The sequence below is a fragment of the Aspergillus niger genome, assembly GCF_000002855.4.
Source record: "Aspergillus niger supercontig An03".
Taxonomy (NCBI): domain Eukaryota; kingdom Fungi; phylum Ascomycota; class Eurotiomycetes; order Eurotiales; family Aspergillaceae; genus Aspergillus; species Aspergillus niger.
The window spans coordinates 1,304,481-1,317,722 of NT_166520.1; the positions used below are offsets into that span (position 1 = coordinate 1,304,481).

At 49.8% G+C, this 13,242-nt stretch overlaps 5 protein-coding genes across 5 annotated transcripts; 3 read left to right on the forward strand and 2 right to left on the reverse strand.

Moving 5' to 3' along the window:
- Window positions 1–232: 232 nt before the first annotated feature.
- An03g05860 (uncharacterized protein) lies at window positions 233–1,937 on the forward strand (the record flags this gene model as incomplete). The annotated part of the gene is made up of 2 exons (XM_001390428.1): window positions 233–423; window positions 476–1,937. The coding sequence occupies 2 exons, from the start codon at window positions 233–235 to the stop codon at window positions 1,935–1,937; spliced, it is 1,653 nt and encodes a 550-aa protein (XP_001390465.1).
- Window positions 1,938–2,064: 127 nt separating this feature from the next.
- Window positions 2,065–3,615, reverse strand: An03g05870 (uncharacterized protein; the record flags this gene model as incomplete). Its single annotated transcript, XM_001390429.1, has 1 exon — window positions 2,065–3,615. One exon carries the CDS (start codon window positions 3,613–3,615, stop codon window positions 2,065–2,067), a length of 1,551 nt encoding a protein of 516 aa, XP_001390466.1.
- Window positions 3,616–5,203: 1,588 nt separating this feature from the next.
- Window positions 5,204–7,122, forward strand: An03g05880 (uncharacterized protein; the record flags this gene model as incomplete). Its single annotated transcript, XM_059747160.1, has 5 exons — window positions 5,204–5,519; window positions 5,603–5,851; window positions 5,909–6,792; window positions 6,853–6,940; window positions 7,010–7,122. 5 exons carry the CDS (start codon window positions 5,204–5,206, stop codon window positions 7,120–7,122), a joined length of 1,650 nt encoding a protein of 549 aa, XP_059600343.1.
- Window positions 7,123–7,483: 361 nt separating this feature from the next.
- An03g05890 (uncharacterized protein) lies at window positions 7,484–9,358 on the reverse strand (the record flags this gene model as incomplete). The annotated part of the gene is made up of 9 exons (XM_001390431.1): window positions 7,484–7,716; window positions 7,766–7,879; window positions 7,933–8,122; window positions 8,176–8,276; window positions 8,325–8,598; window positions 8,643–8,782; window positions 8,832–8,898; window positions 8,944–9,059; window positions 9,109–9,358. The coding sequence occupies 9 exons, from the start codon at window positions 9,356–9,358 to the stop codon at window positions 7,484–7,486; spliced, it is 1,485 nt and encodes a 494-aa protein (XP_001390468.1).
- Window positions 9,359–10,675: 1,317 nt separating this feature from the next.
- On the forward strand, window positions 10,676–13,206 carry An03g05900 (uncharacterized protein; the record flags this gene model as incomplete). The annotated part of the gene is made up of 6 exons (XM_059747161.1): window positions 10,676–10,762; window positions 10,821–11,237; window positions 11,303–11,815; window positions 11,986–12,188; window positions 12,237–12,584; window positions 12,633–13,206. The coding sequence occupies 6 exons, from the start codon at window positions 10,676–10,678 to the stop codon at window positions 13,204–13,206; spliced, it is 2,142 nt and encodes a 713-aa protein (XP_059600344.1).
- Between the last annotated feature and the right edge of the window lie 36 nt (window positions 13,207–13,242).

The following is a 13,242-nucleotide window of genomic DNA, read 5'->3' on the forward strand; positions in this document are numbered from 1 at the left end:
CCACTCGTGATTGATTAGGTTGGAGGGTCGACCTGCCAATTTAAGTGTAGCTTGGAGATAGTAGCTAGCTAACCTTTTAAACCGCCGTCTAGGGTCGGATAAGGAAAGCCGAGGTTCTGATATGCCCTTAGATAGTGCAAGTCTGTATAACACGATGTATATAGCGAGTGCGACTAATTGACACTGCCATCCCCATCACTTCATGATAAACAAAATCAACCAAATTATAACAATGTCATTCCAAAGCCCTGCCACCACATGCACGACAGAAGTTCCCACGCTCGGACAGCTGGAGGGATTTCAGTTCGCGAATGGAGTGCAACAATATTGTGGAATTCCATACGCCGACCTGCCCAAACGGTGGACAAGATCAGTTCTCAAGACCACCTGGGAAAATTCTAGGCACGATGGAACAAAATTGGGGTAAACCACTTTACATCTCATGTTTGCCGCAGATCAACTAACACGCATGCAGCAACGACTGTCCTCGGCCCTACTCCGAAGGGGACGACAGCGACGACCTTGTTCCTGTGCCACCAGCTGCTCACTTTCCGGTTCTTCCTAAGACAGATGAGTTAACTGGGCTCGTGATGAACATTGTTATTCCCTTCGCGCCAACCTCCAAGAAGCGAAGTCTTCCCGTCATGGTATATGTCCACGGTGGCTCCTTACTCTACGGGGGCGCAAATCTTCCCATCTTTGACGCTGTAAATCTCGTTTCACAAAGTATTGAAATGGAGAAGCCGTTTATATGTGTAAACTTCAATTACCGCGTCGGACTAGGAGGCTTTCTCGCCAGCGACGCCATACGCCGTGATTTGCGAGACGACGGCTTTCAAGGCTGCGGCAACTTTGGCTTCACTGACCAGCAAGTCGCATTCGACTGGGTACAACGATATATCGCGGCTCTCGGTGGAGACCCCGATAATGTCACTGCTGTAGGGGAATCTGCTGGTGGGATCTCAATTAGTAACCAGCTTGCAGCTGCTCATCCACCGAGATTCCGGCGCGCCGTCTGTATGTCTGGACTTTCTGTCTCCATTCCTCCTTGGACTATGGAGCAACATGAAACTCTATTCCAGGCTGTTTGTCGGTATCTCAAGATAGACGCGTCACAACCTGATGTATTGGATCGGCTCCGGCAGATTCCACAGCAAGACATGGCGAATGCGACCCCGGTCATCCAGGGCGTCCTTTCGGGAACGGGCAACCCTTGTTTCGATGGATGGTTTTATCAGACTGACCCCTGTGAGATACAGACAGCACCAAAATGGCTTGAAGCATTGATGGTGGGAGATACGTACCACGAAGGGGTCATTTTCCACTTGAACCTTCTCGACGACGATTTTGCTTCCATTCGCCGAACATTTTTAAAGCATATCAATGATGACGACGAGACGGACCAGATCCTGAGAGAATACGACATACACCCGGCACTTCCACATGACATGCTCCTCGAGCGCGTCGAACACATGTGCGGAGACGCGGTTTTCAAGATTCCCAACTACGCCACTGCGCTGGCAAACTCGGCGCTTCACGACAGGGGTTCTCTATTCCTGTACCATTTCGACCAGCGCTCTCGCCTTAAAAATCCACTAGAGGGAACGGCGTACCATGCCCATGAGCTTTTGTATCTTTTCAGAAATCTCGAGACAGAGATGGATGACGGGGAAAGAGAAATGGCGCGAGGTTTTGCTGCTGCTTGGATCAGATTCTGCAATGGGGAGGCACCATGGTCGGCATCCAAAGCGGAGTGGAAGGTTTGGGGACCAGATAGTGTTCAGTCTGTTAAAAGCGAGGAGGAGGATGAAAACGCCCGATCATATAAACGAATGAAGCGGATTCTGGGAATGGGTAACGGGCAGACTTGGAAACGATGGCTAACTGGAGTGGATGTGCTGGTGAACAAGAGGATGAACATGGGAAAGGCGGCATAGATCTTTAAATGGGATAGCTTTTGACTATTGCGATTTCAGATGCTTAGTGAGATATGTGTGATCTCGCCTTGTCAAAAATTCCAACTCGCTTATCAATGGCATTTCTAATTACATTTCACCTATTGTACTACAAGTGGGAGCGTTCTTGCACATGACGCATTAAAACAGCCTTCTTGACCCTATCTTCCGTCACCAGCATCTGCTCTGGAAACCACGAAAGATCCGTAGACTTAGACTCGAGCAACTCGTTATCATGGATCAGCAACATTGTCGCCAATGCTTTGCCGCACAGCCAGGCCAGCACCATTCCCTCCCCTGAGAAAGCAGCGGATACCCATTCAGCACCCTGTCCTTCTCTATGAGGCTCCCGCTCTGTTGTCGAACCAGGAAGCCGTCCGACCCAGGGAAGTCCATCTGCACTAAATCCCATATTCCCTGTCCACATCTGCTCCACACTCTGTTGGGCAACACTGCCCCAATTGTTACGGCCAAACACCGCACTCAGCGCACCCGACAGATGAATATCAGCATACAGACTAATTTCCGAGTCCGTTGCGATGCCCATATCAGTGATTCCACCTCCCTCTCCCTGAGCAAAACCTCCACCGAACATCATCATCTGCCCAGCCTCTGATTGTGGCAACTGGGTGAGATAGTCGAAGCCACGATCATAGTTTAGGATCCATGAGTGCTCCTCGCCCTGACACCGGAATTTCTGACCGGGGTGTTGCGCCGACATCTGCCCGCGTATAGGGTAAATGCGGCCTCTCAAACCAGGCACGAGGTGGCCAACATGAGCATTTGTACAGTGGATGACATGACGAGCGCGAATAACACCTCTAGATGTAGAAACCAGGTATCGCAGATGCGAATCGCCTCCTCCATCCACCTCCTCAATACCAGTCACAGGCGTGTTCGTCTCAATCAGCAGATCCCGCGAAAACTCCTTCTTCAGCTGGTCCAACACACCAGTGACAAACCTATAAGGCCAAATAGCCCCTCCCGGACCAGCAACAATCCCCAACGCACGAGAAAGACAAAACTCCTCTGGGATCTCCCCCCTTTCATACACCCTCCATTCCTTAGTCTCTTCTGGCAATCCCACCTTCAACCGGCCTACCCGCTCTCGAGCATCTTCCCATCCATCCTCATCAAAATAGACACTTAGGAACTGCACCCTTCTCGCCTGACACTCTTTAGTAAGACCATACTCCTCCGCGGTTTCAAGCATTTCGCGTAAATGTGCCAAGCGAAATCGCATGATTTTCTTCGCGGCGTCGGGGCCGTGCTTATCCTCCAGGTCGGCAAATTCCTCCGCCGTCTCGAGAATGTGTCCGCCATTTCGGCCTGTAGCGCCGCTGCAGATATCGCGTGCTTCGAGAATGACCACAGCTGGCCTTTGACTATCGCTCTGGCTCTTCTCCGCTTCTCGGGATTTGAGAAGGGTCCTTGCGATCGAAGTGCCTGTCACTCCAGATCCAATGATCACGACGTCCGCTTCCGATGGTAGAGTCGCGGACTGGGCTTTTGCCAGGTCAGGGTGCGGAGAGCGCAACCAAAAGGAGGATGTAGGAGTTGTTGATGGAAGACCGGGGTCGGCAAATGCTCTGTCAAGGGCTTTCTGGCGGTCTTTGGCTGGGATTGCCGGGTTGGAGAGAAGAGCTTGGACGAAGGCCATGATGAACTGTAATGATGGGGTGCTGTACTTAGTCTGGATTTGGCGGCGACGGAATGATCTTGCTCCTCTTCAACGAACGCGGGGCAGCTACGGTAAATCGTATCGATCTTAGTAAGGCAGGATAGGATTAATAGTATCCGAATATCGGAATCCGCGGAGAGCGAAGACTCCGTTGATAGCGCAAGGAGTTTGTGATAGTCGCATGGACCTGGTGGTTACGGTTAGGGAAAAAGGTTTGATCCGGCAGGTTCAACCGAAAGGCTATCTCTGCCTTTGATTATCATTTTTGAATATCTTGTAGCCTGTTAACTCTCTTATCGGGGGTCGACCTACCAATTAGGGTAATAAGCTATCCAACCCCGCTATGAGGAGTCCAAGCGGGGTCAACTCGACAATAATGATATGTATTTAGCATGCTAGTAGAACTGGGTTATAAGTATTCTGGGCGACATAATGGTATTCTGACATTGACGGGGATCGTATAGATATTCCTATCGTACACGACAACCTTGACAGATTTAATTTACTCTCATCACACTATCACAATGACTGCGAAATCCGCCGACTCCCCGGGGAATACCTACTACCCGAAGAGTCCTCCGATGCGCCGCCCAGGCCTTACTTTTTTGTATCGACTTGAATGTACCATCGCCGCAGAAGAAATCAACGTCGGGGCACCGCACGGCGCAAGTATCATCCGAAGCATTGCAAATATTACCGGAGGTACATTCAAGGGACCAGAACTCGAGGGCACAATCCTCCCGTTGGGAGGAGCAGACTGGGCAACAGTCATTGAGGGGACACACGTGAATCTCCTCACCATTGCTATCTTTGCTGAAGAAACAACTAACAAAATCAGTCTATGACCCTGGACGCCCGATACACTATCAAAACCATAGACGATCACCACCTCTTCGTGCAGGCGCATGGGCTCTACCGTCCTGGACCGGGAACAGAATACGCGAAGCAGGTCGCAGCTGATCCGGAGATGAGGCCCCCACCAACCGTCACACAGGATGACGTTGAATTCTTCTCCCATTTGCGAATTGAAGCGGGCGGAGGTAAATATAACTGGTTGAATGGGCTCGTCTGTGTGGGAGTGATGAGTTGCGAGAACGATAGGATTATTATTGATGCGTATTATTTGACGAACTTTGCGGGCGCTAGGCCCGAGGATGTTGTTGCTAAAAAGTCATCTCTTTAATGCGTTGAATGATTGCTTGGTGTGGTGTTATTTGAGTAACTCGTGTTCTACAAGACGATAGTATGTTTCCACTTGCTTCTTCAGTTCTGGTCAGTATTATTAGCGGCACATGTCCCGAGGTTGATACTCCCGTCCTCACAATGTTAACCGATATGAAAAGCCGGGTACGTCTGTATACGTCAATGCGTCAATCTAGCCTCTTCAGGAAGGTCGACGCACTTATCCTGAGCTACCTGCACAACGGGGTATTTCATTAGTGATCATGCTAACGACTCGCAAAGCGGAGCAACGAGTATCTACAATGAGGGGTTACAGATAACCATCCCCGCACTATATAACCACAAACTGCATCAATTACAGCAATCCACACACATCAATCACAAAATGACCCAAACAACTTCTACAACAGACGACTGGCGCACTCTTGTGGCCAAAAAGCGCAAACAACTAGACGCACAAATCCCTTCTGAATGGCGTTTGACCGAGAACTTTCTGGCGGCGATTCCCAGCAATGGCCACCTCATCGAAGCCAATGTCGTCCGTGGCAGTGGTCTTCTTTCTGACAAAGAGCTCAGCATGACAGAGAATTACTCTGCAACTGCGCTCTTAGCGGAGCTGTCAATGGGAAATTTAACCTCCGTTGAAGTGACAACTGCGTTCTGCAAGAGAGCTGCAATTGCCCAGCAGCTTGTATGTGACTGTACCTTGAATGTCTCAATTATGTTGTCATAGCCTCACTAATATGGCTCAAGACATCATGCCTGACAGAGCATTTCTTCCAACGGGCTATTGAGCGTGCTCATTTCCTGGACGAATACCTTGAGCGGGAAAAGAAACCATTCGGGCCGTTGCACGGCCTTCCGATCAGTATCAAAGATAGCTTCTGTATTGAGGGAGTTCAGAGCACCGTTGGATATGTCAAGTTCCTTGAAAACAGCCCGGCTTCACACAATTCAGCTATCGTTGAAATGCTACTGAATCTGGGTGCTGTACTCTACGTCAAGACCAATATTCCACAGACGATGATGGTCAGTTTGGCACTACTTCTATGTCCTGCTTCTGAAATAATGCTAAACAGAATTTAGACAGGAGACTCGGAAAACAACATTTTCGGTCGAACCCTGAACCCCCATAACACTAATCTAACTGCCGGCGGTTCAAGCGGAGGCGAGGGAGCTCTAGTAGCATTCCGCGGCTCAATCCTAGGAATCGGTACAGACATTGCAGGATCAATCCGCATCCCCTCCCTTTGCTGCGGTGTGTATGGCTTCAAACCTAGCATTGATCGCATCCCTTGGGGCGGCCAAGTAGCCGATCTGGCCATGGAGGGGATTCCCGGTCTCAAACCCTCCGCTGGACCACTTGCTCATAATTTGAATGATATCGAGCTATTCATGTCAACCATTATAAACGCCGAGCCCTGGAGACACGATAGTACCGCAAGCGCAGCACCCTGGGCATACCACAAAACCTCAATTGAGGAACCCAGTCAACTTACCATCGGTATCCTCCCCGAGAGCAAGGAATTCCCACTCCATCCACCCGTCAAAAGAGCACTGCAGACCGCCATATCCGCCCTGAAAACCAAGGGCCATCGTATCATCCACCTTTCAGAAACCCCCGCCACTGATCTTGCGTACGCGAATCGCCTCGCCTTCCAATATTTCATTTACGGTCCACATGTCGACCACATCGCAGCTAGCGGTGAACCGCCCGTGGCATCAGTAGCGAAGATGTCCTCACCCATGTTCACGGGTCCATTCCCAGCGGACATGAATTTGCCGCCATTCGAGAAAATAGACGCATTACACAAGGCGCGCAAGGCATATTCTGAGGCTTGGAGGAAAACGTGGGTTGAGAACGACCTGGATGTTCTTCTTTCGCCCGGGGCCCAGAATACGGCTGTTCCGCATGATACTTTTGGATGGCCGCCGTATACAGTGGTTTGGAATTTGCTTGATGTAAGTGTACCCGTATACTTTTGAGAAAAGTGAACTGTAAGGGGAAACGAAGGGTGGCTAATGATGCTGCAGTACCCTGCTTGCATTATTCCGTATGGTAAGGCTTCGAAGGAGCTTGATCCTGAGCCGATGGCTATTACTGATGGGGTTCAGCCTAGTTGTGAGTTACGCCCCTACAGGGAAGAAAGCTTCAATTCGAGGATAGATTGGGCTAATTGTGGATGTCTAGATGATCCGGATGCTGTTGATGGCGCTCCAGGCGCAATCCAGGTTATTGCACCGCGCTTCCAGGATGAGATGTGCCTCGCGGCTGCGAGAGTTATCGATCAGGATATTCGATGATGTAGCTAGAAATTCTTTCGTATTATGTTCATTTTATCCTTTACCCCTATTATCACATCCTAGAACCTCCTTTAGGCTATCTTACTATCTATGAGCAAGTACAGCTACAGTGCACTGCCATTCAACCGCTTCGCTGTGAACCAATTCCGGGTGAAGACAAACTCATACACCCAAGCCGATGTGGTTAGTAGAGCCCAACCAACATATACAACATTCTTCAACAGCATTTTTTATAAAGCATTTTGCAATGTCATTGTTGAGGGTGCTTTCATAATATCTGCAGGAGATTTATGGCCATTCCGGCCTCAATTGTAATTCTATGTAAACAAATACAAAGTTATCATACTTGAAAGCACCAACTCTAGAGCATGTACCTAAATGTAGGTGACTTGTCTCCCATCTCACCAAGTTCCTGTGCCGAGTATTCCGGCCGAAGCTCCACCAATTTATCCACACGCTGTCGGTTGATCCGCACATATGCAAACCTCGTGATAACGATAGCCACCACGCCCATAATTCCAAAGGCAAGTTCCAGCGCATGGCCCATGATGTATTGCGGGGAGTCGCGTGTGCGATAAAAGTGGGAGGCCATTGCTAATAACTATTAGCACGTTCTCTTCATCAATGGGAATAAAGTAAATACCTCCTGCAAAGTTTCCAAGGCCAATGTGGATTGCCATTCCTGCTGCTCGTTTATGCTCCGCGGCGAGATTGCTGCTTAGCCAGGTTATGAGAGCAGGAATAGCAGGATATATTCCTTTTTCGTGTTAAATACAGATGACAATAAGAGTAATATCGCAGAGGACATACCTAGTATTGCAAGGAACACACCAAAATATACAAGTCCAGGAACCCATCTTTGCGATCCTGCCAGACAGACGAAAAATCCGGCGACAATGCAACCGATGTGGAAAAGAAGAAGTGGTGAGCGCTCACCATTGCGGTCAGCAAACCATGCTGCTAATATCGCGGCCACGGAAGCTGTAATGTATGGGGGTACCTAATCAGTCAGCCGTGGCACCAAGTGTGGTTGTTGATGTCCAGAGTCATTACTGTAAGAAGCTGCGCAGTAGAGGACGTATATCCCAAATCACGGATAATGGTAGGTAGGAAAAACGAGATCCCATATAGAGGACAGACGGCGGAGAAGTATACTATAAACGGTCAACAGAGGCCTCAAAAGACCTGGCGGATACGCATACCAAGAATGGCCATATAGACCTGCCAATCCTTGGCCGCATCCCACACATATTTCCACTTGAAGTCACCAGCCTCCGGGACCACATTGCCATTATTAGAGAATTGCAGACTCAGGCGGCGCAGAATCCAAGCTCGTTCGTCTCGGGTCAGGAAGGATGCCGTATCAGGATAGTCGTAGAGCAAGAAGTATGACATCACAGCCACAACAACTGTCGCGAGCCCTTCGATAATGAAAATCCAGCGCCAGCCGGAGTACCCGCCAACGCCGTTCATTTTCTGACTCGTTAGAATTGCACAGAATATAGGGATCCATAACTTACACCGATAGCAAATGCAAGTAGTCCCGAAAAGGCACCGGCAATACTCGCTGCGCTGAAGCATAAGGCTTGGCGGAACTGAGCTTCATGACGAGAGTACCACATCGTGATATAATAGGCCACCCCTGGGTAAATACCCGCCTCTTCATGGTGTTAGGATCGAACATTTCTTGTGGTTTGTGAAGATCATACCTGTGGCACCGAGAAATATCCTCGCGATAAGGAGACCGTTGTAGTTGGTCACGATACCCATCAGAGTCTACGGACAATTAGAGTCGTACTAGCTCGGCGAACGGGAACGAACCATCACCGTCCCCCACGCCACCATCAGTGATGGTATCCATATTGAGGGCCTGACTTTCTGCAAGATAAGGTTCGATGGTAGCTCAAAAACGGTGTATGTGAAGAAAAAGACCGTCACTAAACAATCAGAAATCCATCCATCAACAGTATGGCCGGCGCTACGTACGTGCCCAGTTGTACTGTGTCCCTCCTAGATGCAGATCTTCCTCCATGCCTTCAATTCTGGCGTTTCCGATATTACCCCGATCGAGGAATGAGAATAGGTATAGGAGGGTTAGCATCGGCATGAGACGGAGGTCCATCTTGCGTAGGAGCTTTCTCTCGTCGATGTGACCGAGATTACTTTCGACATGATGTGAATCGCGGCATACCGGTTGAATTCCATTGCGTCGCTTGGACGGTTTCTCGGTCCTCATGTCGAGGTCGAACAACTGCCGTACTTTCCTTGTGAAGCCACGGAGGTTCCTTGGTGGCCTTGAGCCGTTGAAGGTCCCATGGGACAGCCCATGAGTTTTGATTGATGCAGGGCAATTAGTGTGGCTGAGAAACTATGTAAGGGGCTAGGGAATGTGGACAAGAAAATGATTGTCCCATTTGTTCCTCACAGAAAGCTTCCAGCAATAGGTTAATTATTCAACGAAGATCATTTTCATGTTGGGTATTCCATGTGCATGGGTCCGTTCCCGCCATCCCGAATGTTTAATGCAGATCATATGCCCAAGGCAAAGGCAGAAATCTGCATGGGTGAGTATAGTCATCGTTTAGAAGTGAAACAAGTTACGTCTTCTTTGGTATCCCAGAAGGCAAATAGAGTGTTGTGATCTGCGAGTAATGTTTGCTGATCGGCCGATCTTCACAGAGCGGTACTTGTGTGCATATTTGCAATGAAAAGGCCCTTTCCTGTTCATCGCCCAAAATCTAGGCTCTCACGTACTTCAGTTCCAGCGAGACTTCATCCGTTCAACATTAATGATTGCTCATGATGCGATGGGCAGTACTCAATTATTAGTGGACATCTAGTGATTGTAGAGACTGATCTGCGTTGATTGGCATTGCCTAGTATGGGCAGGGATGGATGACATATGAGATCTACCAGTCCCGATCAGTAGCGTGAGACAATGATCGTCCTTGCATCGAACCTTGCATATACTGGTCGGGAGTGTCAAATAAGACCTTTAGGGGCTGGGTGGCTGGCTACGGTCATTTCACCCTTGACGTGTGTACGTAAAAATGAGCACATCGTAGTCTCAAGCGTTGTAATTGCTTTGCTCATTCAAAGATAGTTGTTGGAGTTGGAATACCGGGGACACCCATCCTGCAAGTCTTCAGTGAAGCAGATGATGGAATCTTCAATCATAACAGACAGCTAAGGACAAGCATCGGTGGCATCATGATGGATCCATCGATGAATGTCAGAATATGCTTGGTCGTGGCCCGTCACTCACAATCATGCATTATTGCAGTAGATGCCATGATATATATATACCCCGATTGAGGGCGTAAGATCCATTTAGTTACGCAACGTACTTACTACTCTTACTGTCCCATCCGTTATCATGTTGGCGGCAACATAAGAGTACACTCATGGTGTCTGGATGAGCAAGGGAGAAGAACGGGCGACATTGGACTACTACAGTTGACAATTGACCTAGAGGCCGTTTTTGTGTCGTCCCATCATCTTCCAATCAAGCGCATTAAGGGCCGTGCCCCATATCATTGACCGCCAGTTCGCGATGGATGGCGATAAGATAGCAAGCCCCACCGCGGACCGAATCCCTGGGATTTCGATTTTGTTCGAGCCCAACCCCTCCGCTTTGTCGGTTTGCCACATCCCACAACCAATTGAATTTCCTACCAGAAACCATGACGAGTTGCTAGAGCCCGCTTTATTCAAGCTTCTATCCACCAGAGGCCATGTCTGCGCGGAAGGTCCCTCCGCCCAGCCAACCCGCCAGTCTTGGCCCACCAGAGGCTGCAATCGCCGGGCGAGCCGACGGGAAGGTTCTGATTCCCCGGGATCGATCGAGGATCGTACCGGCTAGCACACAGATACGTACTCCTCGTGCTTGCGATCCTTGTCGGCAGCGCAAGGCCAAATGCAATGGGGGGAAACCGACATGTACCCAGTGCGAGAGGTTCGGGATCGAATGCAGGTACTCAGAGCAGAAGCGGGCCCAAGAGAAAAGAGAGCTTGACATGTTGCGGGCAGCTATCAAGCGGCACGAGCGGATGCTGCAACTTATGTCGCACCGCCCGTCCGGCGCTGCACTTTCCACCCGTGGGGAGGGTCCATATGTGAGCTTCATTACCATACCACTGATCTCTGTCACTGACGGCCAGCTACTAATCAAGTCATCTAGGCTGTGGCTATACCACAGACAGAGGCGCTAGCTACCCAGCAAACGCTGCCTGGTCAACTGGACCGCACGATAGAGCTTCTCCAGACCCAGCTACGTGAGCTGCATTATGTGTATCAGAATGTTCACGATTGTGACCCCACAGTCCTTCCTGCTGTGGTGGACACAATCCGTAGGAGTTCCTCGGTGCATGAGGCAGCCAGTCTGCTGAGTCGGCAGATGTCGTCACAATTCCCGGGTATAACTCTGGAGAGGATGCAGAGGTCGTGGCTGACACGGCTATCGGGAAAGCCGGAGCTGGTGAACCGAAACCCCCCCTATAGCGTGAATGCTGCAGAACGTTGGACGTCAATTGTTGATGACGCGGCCACTTCGCATCTCTTCTCTTTATTCTTCGTCTGGGATAACCCAATTTGGCATATCGTTGATCCAGTGTCGTTCCTGGATGATTTCCAGCATGGAGGGACACACTTCTGCTCGTCACTCTTGGTCCATACCATTCTTTTCTATGCGTGTGTACGTATCCCACTCGCTTTCTGACCGCGCTGACGGACTAGCACCTTTCATACGACTTTGGAAAGCCGTGGGACCGGCGCATGGAAATGTCTACCGCCAAACGGCTTCTGCGGGAGGTGGAACGCCTGTGGCATTGTGATAAGATGAAAATCACAATACCCACCATGCAGTCAGCCCTTCTCTTAGGGTTGTTCTTCTGCGCTACAGAGAAAGACAAGATCGGAGTAGAGTATATTCAATATGGCGCACGAATGGGATTGCAGCTGGGCCTGCACAAGTCGTCGTTTGGGACAGTCCAAACCGATCTAGCAGAGGCACCTCGCATTAGACGAGCTCATAAGCTCATAGCTAGTGCAGTCTATGAGGTGCAGACGTAAGTTACTAATGAGAATCGTATGCAACGCAAGCACTAATTCAATAGTCTTTCTGTGCAATTGGCAAGGATACCGTCAGTATGGCCGGGACCATCGGAGCTTGCCTTTGCTGAAGAAGAAGTAGCGGCGGCGGATGTCAATCAGCAGTGGTCACCGTACCCATTTACCCACCCTATTCACAAGCCTTTCTTTTATACGGCGTTATGGTGCAGAAGAAACCTATTGATCATTGTTAATGATGTGGCGGATTTGCAGCGGCGTCTCGGTGGACAGGTTGACCTCTCTGGATGGCAGCATGGTGCTGTATTGTATCAGAGACTTCTAAGCCTCGAAAGGAATATTCCTACCGTCCTAGGGGTACAACGCAACAGGACCCCCCACAACCTATGTTTTCAGTGAGTGATCCAAAGGTAGTCATGGCTCTGTGCTAACAAAAAAAAAAGCATGTATTACCACATGACAGTAGTCAACCTCTGCGGGCTTTTTATATCCCGTAATAGCACTGGACCGACGGAGGCGCTAATACAATCCACCAAATTCAATCCTCAAAGGATACTGGGCGACGCGATGGACTCGATCGCCACTTTGATATTGCTCTATCGGGTATGCCATGGTTGGAAGTCCACCCCGGTGGTGATGGCTCACTACTTTATGGTGGCCGGTGTACACGCGGCCTCGCACCTGGAGTCGTCAAAGTGGCGCGAAGTGTTGATCAGCTGTGTCTCTGGTCTCTGGCATATGGGCCTGGTTTGGAGGGTCTGTCGACCGTTTCTGCGGACGATTCAGCTAGTACTCCAAAGCAAGAACGAGACCTTGATTCCCACCGAAACAATGGCAATATTGCGTGAGTTCAACGAGAAGGTGTGGAATCGGAACGAGGTAGACGCACTGGCAGCCAACTATGTGGTGCAACACCATCCGAGTCAACCACTCGCGCTGGACCAAGACAGTAACTTTCAAGGCAAAGGTCTCGAAAGCTTGATACGAGATTTCGAGAAACTAAGCACGGATGGTTAGGACCAGGAACAATGAAGAGAGTGAGAGGAGGGAAAG